Below are 9,381 nucleotides of genomic sequence, written 5' to 3' on the forward strand. Positions count from 1 at the left end.
ACGAATAAATAGTCTCCATAACAGTTGCTAAATTGCATTACTAACTTTATAAATAATAAAGATGGCTCAGTGCGCATGGTGGCTGGGTGATGGATGACAGTGGCTATGGATACGCGTGGAAAGAGACGACGCCGCGGCCGACTAAGAGCGGGGACGTTTGGGAAGGCAGATGCTAATACGCGTGGCAACACTGCTACGGCTGTGTGACGCTGGAGGTGGGGGAAGGTCTGAACTACGCGGTTATCTGGAAGGCTTATCGTGAAGCAACCTGACACAGCCTCCTCCTCCGACAGCCGGCTCTCAACTGAGCGCTTCCTGCTAGCCACACGGTATATATACAGTCTAGAGGAGTAGTAGGGAACATCACTTCGACACCAACTACAATGTTACACCAACAGAATACAGATTTACGAAAGTGGCGAATTTTTATGCTTGAACCGCGCCCTTAAGCATCCGAAAACCGGAAGCTACATCAGGTGCAACAGCTATGGGGTTCAATCAAGTAGCAGTGTCGCAGTTTTTTACTTTGCTTACACAAAACATTGACAAATACAAACTAACATGTGACAAGATCTTTAATTGTGATGAAACTGGCATCTCAGTAAATCCCAAAAACCAGTCTAAAATAATAGCCCTTAAGGGAAAGCGACAAATAGGGTCTTTGATATCATCAGAGCGTGGTTAAAACGTAACTGCAGCGTTGTATATGTCTGCTGCAGGATCATATATGCCTCACATGGTAATATTTCCTATGAAAAAGAAGCAACAGGGATTTGAGCTTGGTTTACCACCAGGAGTGTGGTCTGAAGTTCATGAAACTGGCTGGATGACAACAGAATTATTTATATTGTGGTTTGGAAGATTTGTAGGCTTTTCTCAAGCATCACAACAGTCTCCTGTCCTTCTGATATTCGATGGACATTCTACCCACATCAAAAACCTAAAGCTGATAGACATGGCCAGGGACAACGGAGTAATTTTGCTTTGTTTACCGCCTCACACATCCCACAGACTGCAGCCTATGGATGTCGCATTCATGAAATCACTAAGTCTTCACTATGGGGAAGAACTGCGAAAATAGCTTCGCTGCAATCCTGGAAAAGTTGCTACCCTTTGGCAGGTTTCATCGATCTTTGGTACAGATTTATACAATCAGCCACCATGAAAACTGCGATAAACGCATTAAAAAAAAACAGGGATTTGGCCTCCTGATCCCAATGTATTTTCGGAGGCAGATTACCTTCCTGCAGCTACAACTGAAATCAGTTTGAACGAAAGTGGGTGCCCAACAAACAGCAGTGAGCTGCATGTTACTGAAATTACACAATTAATTCCGAACACTGGGATTAATGTTTTTGAAACTGCTCAATCCAGCCTAACAAAAATGCCAAACCAAATGACGACCTAGCACAACCTGGGTGTTCCTGGATGCCAAATAGTTCTGTGATTGATAAAACTAGGCCTACGTCATCATTTCAAACTGCCTCCCCTATGGCTGAGATGCCACTTCCTGCAGTTAAGCAAGCTGAGAAGAGGAAAAATAGGAAAAAAGGTAAAACTGCTGTATTGACAGAATCTCCCTACAAAAGGGAATTGGAAAATGCTCTGAATAAAAGGAATGAGAAACAGAAGGCCAAAGAAGAAAGGAAAAAAGTAAACGAACAGAAACAAAAGGCCAAAGAAGATTAAGCAAGAATGAAATTGTTTTGCACACGAACCAGGAAAAAAATAATAAGGAAAACCAGTGCTAAAAGTAAGACGAAGAAAGCCGACCAGAAATAATGTAATGACGGAAGACGATGCAGACTGTCTTTACTGTGGTGAGTGTTACTCTACCTCTAATGAAGGGTGGGTATCCTGTTATATCTGTAAACAGTGGGCGCATAAATCTTGTGAAGGAATGGACAGCGAAGATGATAATGCACTAATTTGTGAATTTTGTAAATTTGCAAGAACAGCATAACTTTTTTATAATTTTCAGTACAAAACATGTGTTAAACGTACTGCCTTTATTCGCTATCCCATTCTGCCCCACGCATGGGTACAATGTGAAACGTGACATTGTTTTTAAAATGTGCCTTTTTTGGTATTTATTTGTATGTTTTGATATTGCATGTTATTACTCACATTATAAACATTACATTGATACTAAGTTTGGATCTTCAGTGTTCTTAATTAATGATCAAGGTGTCTAGTGACCGGGAAAACCGGGAAAGCCGGGAATTGTACGGAAATTATAACTGCCAGGAAAAATCCGGGAATTGTAACAGGAATTTTTCATAAATCCGGGGATAAAAACAAAGTTTTATTAAAACGTGTTATGCTGCATTTCATTTCTGGATCATCATCGCTGACCAACAAATACCGTTAAAAACTATCAATAAGTTTTAAGTGGGACGCGAGTCTTCACAGGTCCATGCGGCGCCCGGAGACAGCGCGATAGACTTGGCAACACTGCTTGTGTGACTCACCCACGCGAGCGCACGCACACACACCAGTTCACAATCTCTCGTTCAGACGTCTGGCGCCGTCTAACAGCATTCTGCCGCTGTTTTCCGCTATCCAGTGTTTGTGTTTCGTTGCAATGCGTGTATGTGGATTATTAAGTATTTACAGTAAAACGTAAGTACTGCTTTAATTTTCCAAAGTGGAATATTTGCATTCAGAGGTGGCGGAATTTGTTGCTAATAATTAGAGACCTGAAAAAATCGCGATCGCGATAAACTCGAAAAATAACGCGAGTTGTAATGTTTTGAAGTTAAAAGCGATTTCATAATTTTTTCAGACTTTTTCACGAATTTCTACGAATTTTGCATGAATTTGTGCATTTTCACGTCTTTCCCATCTCAGAATACAACACCAAAACCACCCGATATCGTCACGTACCAAGCTTAGCTGAAAAACTACACGTTGTGCATCGAAACAGCGTTACGTATGCCTATTTTAACCGCTGCTGATTTTCATAACCTCCTTTAAAATGTCCGGGAAGGTTGCTGTCTTTTGATAAGTAAATTCAAACATATTCTGTTTGAATTTTTATACTCTTAAGTTTTAAATTTAAAAGGTAAACCAATTACAAAACAGAATCTCTGTAAAATCTTATTTAAACATTTGGTTTCGGTTCAGTTTTTTTTAATTATATGCAGTCAAATAAAATTGCAAATAAAAGTAAAATAACCTCGCTTTTTGTTGCAAATTTTTCGAAAAATAACACCGCTTTTAAGAAAAAATAACCACTCTTTTTTCAGGTCTCTATATAATAATGTATGCATTGACAAAACACATTTCTTTGCGTTGTTTGGCGTTCAGTTTCCTTGCAAAGGTCGTATCCCTATGCCTAAGCAAAATTAAATACTTTTCCAACAAATAAGTTACCTTATTTACCCGTGTAAACGCCCCATTCTAAACTTAAAATATTTTAGAGAGAAAATTTTTAATGTTCTTTTGTTTACTCTGGAAGGCACAGTACTCCATCAAACTGCGTGCGCACATACATTTCACTAGTCAGTAATTTTGTGAACATAATTCTTTTATTGATAGCCTCATTGATAAACGTAATAAATTGAAATAGTGATAATAGGCGGGAGAAAATAGCTATCACGTGCGTGCGCTTGTCCCGTTCCTGGGTAAACATACTGTATTTCTTTTGTACAAATTGTAAACACAACTTTGCAATTTTCGTGCCTTGTAGCTTCCAGAAATTATATAAAATTTACTATCTTGCAATATTATGTGGTTTGTTGAAACATTTTTTTGTCCGTCACCCGATGTCTGGGACATCGAGGTCTGAGATATATAGGGTTTACTGTATACCTGACAATACCTGCTACAGATATTAACATTTTGGCCAAAAAGAATAAAGATTACACTACATATTTGTTAGAGACATAGTATGAAGCATTCACACGAGTAAATATGGTAATGAAAAATTGAAGTTACCTAATAGTAATTTTATAATTTTTAGGGACTTGAAATGGCTCGTCGGGTGAGAGGGAAAATTTCGTTTCAAACGGATTGGAAAGTAGAATTCCCTTGGGTTGAAGACATCAAGGATGATCGTCACTCTGCTAGGTGTGCAGTCTGTGGGACTACTTTTTCCATTACTTCCATGGGAAGAACAGCTCTTACAAGCCATGCCAGTGGAAACAAGCATAAGAAAAATGTGAGTAGTGTAGATAAGACAGCGCCAATTCAAATTTGGGCTACTACATCTGCCCCTGAAACATCTAAAGCATCTGAACCTTCACCTTTACCATCTTCATCTGTAATTCAACCTTCGTCAGCTGCTGTTATTCCTGGTGCGAGTATGAATCTACCTGCTGAAGATTCGTTAATCCCGAAATCTGCTTCTACAACCCGCTGTTTGGATAATTTTCTTCTTAAAGACGATGTGACTCGTGCCGAAGCTTTGTGGTGTCTTGAAACGGTGATGAATCATAACTCCTTACGCAGCGCTGCTAGTAGCGTAAACATGTTCAAGCGAATGTTTCCCAACGATCGTGTTGCAAACAATATGAAACTTCAAAAAGATAAAATTTCATATGTCATAGTTTATGGACTTGCTCCTTATTTTTATGATAAGTTGAAAAGTGTTTTGAAAGAGTGTGAACATTTCGTGTTGGGTTTTGATGAGAGTGTGAACAAAATTGCACAGAAACAACAGATGGACTTGTCTGTCAGAATTTGGGACTCAAATGTAAATAAAGTTATGTGTAGGTATGTAACATCCATCTTTTTGAATCACGCTACAGCTGAAGATCTCTTACAAGCCATGAAAACTGGCTTGGAAGGATTTGACATGATGAAGATTATCCAATTATCAATGGATGGTCCTAACGTAAATTTCAAAGTACTTAGGCTTTTACAGCAAGACAGCAGATCTGACCCAGAATCCCCACAGTTACTAGATATTGGTTCTTGTGGTTTACACACAGTGCACAATGCCTTTAAGACAGGCATCAAGAAATCTGGTTGGGAGATAATTGAGTTTCTTAGAGCCCTTTACAATTTGTTTAAAGAGGCTCCAAGTCGACGAGGAGACTATACAGAGGCTTCAAACTCACACGTGTTTCCTTTGAGGGTTTGCTCAATTCGTTGGATTGAAAATGGCAAAGTAGCGAGGAGAGCAATGGAAATATTGCCACTTGTTGAAAAATATGTCAACATAGTCAAAACCACAGCAAAGGAACCATCTTGTAATAGCTTTTCTGTTGTATGTAAAGCCCTGCAAGACAAACTCCTGCAAGCGAAAATAGCTTTCTTTGAGGCACTGGCAAGTGACGTTGAACCATTTTTGGTAGAATTCCAGTCTGATTCTCCAATGGCACCATTTCTTTTCGATAGTTTGACATTTATTGTAATGACTGCTATGAAAAGAATTGTGAAAACCGAGATTATTGAGAAAACTCCTCTTCACAAAATTGATGTTTTCAAACAGAATGCAGATAAGACTTTTGTAAATCTCAAGGATGTGAAACATGTTGAGCTTGGTTACAGTACCCGTGCAGCACTAAGGAAGTGTAAGAATGCCTCTGAGAAAGATATTTTAATTTTCAGAAAAGAGTGTCGGAATGTCCTGCAATTTTTCGTGAGTAACCTGTTGCTGAAGTCTCCTCTGAAGTATTCTCTTACCAAGGCTCTTACTTTTTTGAACCCTTATCATATTTCTTCCAAAGATAGTTGTGTAAAACAACTTACTACTGCTCTTGACCACCTCCTTACGGCCAATCTTCTGCCAGCTAGCACTGTTGAAAGGGCTGATAGAGAGTACAGGTTTCTTTGCTCGCAATCAAATGTCATTGAAGAAATGAAAACCTACTCTAAGTCTGAAACTCGCTTGGATACCTTCTGGGTGCAGCTTATAGAAGGAAAGAAGGAATATGAGAACCTCTTTAAAGTAGTCAAACTACTTTTAATTTTGTCTCACGGCAGTGATAACATCGAACGAGGATTTTCAGTGAACAAAGAAATTTTAGTCGAAAATCTGAAAGAACCATCACTCATAGCCCAGCGTCGTATTTTTGATTTTGTTAGTAATGAGCCGGGTGGACTGATGAAGCTAGACATTCCTAAAGCCATGATTCATGCAGTGAGGAATGCTTATTCCATGTACAGTGAGGCACTTGCAGAGCAGCAGTGTGCAAATAAGAAAATTTTCAAGCTAGCGGAAGAAAGAAAACGTGCAGCTACTGAGATCAAACAGCTTGAGGCGAAGAAACTCATGTTGCTTGAGGATGTACAGCGTGCAGTATCTGCCATCGATGAGAAGGTGAAAGATCTTAAAAAATAGTATAGGGCTGTGTATTGCATGACACTATACAGTTAAACTTCTCACAGTTTTGTACTAGTGTGACTATGGACCAAACAAGCTGCAAGACAATTACTATCGAACCAGGACAAATGAAAAATTCCAATGTTTTAATAATGAATTTGAAGTTCCAACATTTCCAGTGAGAAGGTAGGCCTGCATATGTCTTTGATGTTTATAGCATCTTTAGATGATCATTTTGTTAAAATGCTTTTTCTCATTACATACAGTAGTAATTTAGTAATTTATTGCATTTGTTCAATTTTGCATGTACTATCATGATTTTGGGGTAAAATTTTATCGCGTATGATTTACATGTATTCTTTTCATTTTTGACATGTACAGGAATGTACAGGAATTGTACAGGAATTTTTTCTGATCATTTCCCTAGACACCCTGATGATGTATGTTTAGTTGAAAACTTCATATCCCATTCTGCCCCATCTTCCTCTACTTTATTGTTTAAATAAATTTAAATCTTTCTGGTAGTCAAAAAATATGAAAGAATGTTTTAAAAATACATAAAAATATATGTAATTTTTTATTTAATTTACTCTTTTAAATGCATGTAATTAACATGTACACACATGTAACCAGGCTAAATTTTTTATATATCATATCTGCACCATTTCTCTTTGTAATAATATGTATTTTAGCCAGCACACTCAAGTACAACTATTTTTTTTTTCAGAGCACATTCACTCTATTTCAAAAATAGAGTTTTTTGAAGAATTTCTCAAACATGGAAAAAATGATAGAAATGTTCGAGTTTTCGAGTTTCTTTCGACTTAATTTAATTTTACTGATGTTACTGAGGACTCTATAAGAGAAATTAAAATAAAGTTGGCCAGCAATCTGTCGAAATTTGCTTCCAAATGGATTGCTGCTGGAAAGTCAAAGAAGCGTTTCTTGACTAAGTCATCATACAAAACGAAAAAATGTCGAATTCAAGACCTCGTTGAATCGCGTAGCGTTGCAGAGTTGTTGACTGCTGCAGAAGTAGCCGTGCGATCGACAGGCAATACATTACCACAGCAATCAGAAAAATTAGTTTAAGTCCATAATCTGCGAGTGTTACCACAAGTTTGAAGAAAACCAGTTATTTGGATAGTGCTAGACAATTAAGTGGTGACGAGGCATTAGCCTATTACATAGACTCTAAATCTACAACGCACTCATACAAGCAGACTAGGAAGTGGTCTATGAAGGTAGATCATCATGAATTTCCATCTTACCACTGTTTACGGAAGTCAAAAAAAGCCTGTTACCCTTCAGAGGAGCACATTATAGTGACAGAAACTCGTGCTGAATTCAAGTTGCAAGCCGTGTTAGATAAAACTGTTGAACGCTTAGTAGCTCAGAGAGAACCCATAAGTAGTGTTCACCCGAATTCATCGTTTACTCTCATAAGTAAATGGGGGTGTGATGGAAGTTCTGGCCACAGTGCCTATAGGTGAACAAAAATTTGAATCCAATGAGAATAATGACGAGTATCTATTCATATTTTCGTTTGTTCCCCTTAGAATACTCGATGGCAACAACATCATTTGGCAGAATCCCAGGCCATCATCCACGATGCTTTGTCGTCCGATTAAGTTCATTTTTGCTAAGGAAACCACAGAATTGACGATAGCAGAAACTAACAAGGTCTTGGAAGATATAAACAACTTAGTTTCAACAGTTTGTGAAATTGGTGATACTGACATTTCTGTCAAGCATGAACTTCTGCTGACAATGACTGATGGAAAAGTGTGTAACACCTTGACCGAAACTCTTTCATCGCAGAAGTGTTTCATTTGTGGTGCTATCCCCAAAATAATGAATGACGAATCAAGGCATTTTAACAGCAACAAAGATAATTTTGGCATTGGTTTGTCAACGCTTCATGCGTGGATTCGTTGTTTCGAATGCTGTTTACACATTAGTTATAAGCTGGATATACAAAAATGGCAGGCTAAAAGTGCTGAGGATAAGGCTAGTGTAAATCAACGATCCAAGGAAATTAAACGATTGAAGCATGAAATGGGACTGATTGTGGACAAACCAAAGCTACGATTTGATTCAACAAATGATGGAAACACTGCTCGCCGTTTCTTTAGCAAACCTGAATTGAGTGCTCAGATCACAGGAGTAGATATTACACTCATCAAGCAATTTGATGTATTACTGAGAACATTATCTTCTGGTTTAGAGATTAATTTAAAGGAATTCAACAAATTTTGTCTTGACACGAGAAAGCATTATCTCAGTCTTTACTCATGGTATTATATGTATATTACTGTACATAAAATTCTGGTCCATAGTACAGAAGTCATAAAAACTGCGATTGTTCCAATTGGGCAACTTTCGGAAGAAGCACAGGAAGCTAGGAACAAAAATTGTCGTCGGTTCAGGGAATATAACACCAGAAAGCGTTCACGTATTGCCACAAATGGAGACTTACTTTCCACGTTGATCATAACATCTGATCCTCTAATCTACAGCCTCCGAGAAGTTCCTAAAAAGAAGACAAGTAAATTGTGTTCAGAAGTACATATTAAAGCTGCTTATAGCCCCTATGATAGAGCCTCGACCTCTGCAATGTTCAAACCTCACACCACAAAACAAGAACGATTATCACATAACTGAATCCTCGGAAGATTCTGATGAGGATTAGCTATAGAAATATTTTATAAATTATTTTTGGTTTCAATGTGTAATAATGTGTATTTTATGTGGCATAAATGTGTAATTGGTGGTTTGATTTCTTTTAAAACACTGGTTTTTAAATTATTTAAGCATTTATTTGTATTTTTACCTCATTAACGGATTCTTGTATGAAATATAATTTTTTCCTAAATGTTTAATTCTTTATGTAAAACCTCAGTAATAAAGTTTATTATTAACCAAAATGCTTTATATTGTTATAATATTACCAAACCGATCGATATAAATGCAAAAATGCTGAAAAATAATTTTGTTCACCTAGATAGTTCATTTGAAACACTGTGCGCTCGGAGAGCAGAGGATGGGTACGAGAAGCTCGACAGTCCAAAACCTCCAAAAAAACTACCTGCTTAAGGCTGTATGACCCA

The 9,381-nt window shown here is 37.7% G+C and overlaps 1 protein-coding gene across 1 annotated transcript; it reads left to right on the forward strand.

The window, feature by feature from the left end:
• The first annotated feature begins 2,103 nt into the window (after window positions 1-2,103).
• On the forward strand, window positions 2,104-6,626 carry LOC134527748 (uncharacterized). The gene is made up of 2 exons (XM_063360676.1): window positions 2,104-2,622; window positions 3,965-6,626. Exon 2 carries the CDS (start codon window positions 3,974-3,976, stop codon window positions 6,287-6,289), a length of 2,316 nt encoding a protein of 771 aa, XP_063216746.1. The 5' UTR covers window positions 2,104-2,622; window positions 3,965-3,973; the 3' UTR covers window positions 6,290-6,626.
• The last annotated feature ends 2,755 nt before the right edge of the window (window positions 6,627-9,381 follow it).

This window comes from Bacillus rossius, chromosome 1 (genome assembly GCF_032445375.1).
Source record: "Bacillus rossius redtenbacheri isolate Brsri chromosome 1, Brsri_v3, whole genome shotgun sequence".
Lineage (NCBI taxonomy): Eukaryota > Metazoa > Arthropoda > Insecta > Phasmatodea > Bacillidae > Bacillus > Bacillus rossius.

Excerpts from the sequence above, each read along its gene's own strand:
- LOC134527748 (XM_063360676.1), top strand. The coding sequence starts at position 3,974 with ATGGCTCGTCGGGTGAGAGGGAAAATTTCGTTTCAAACGGATTGGAAA.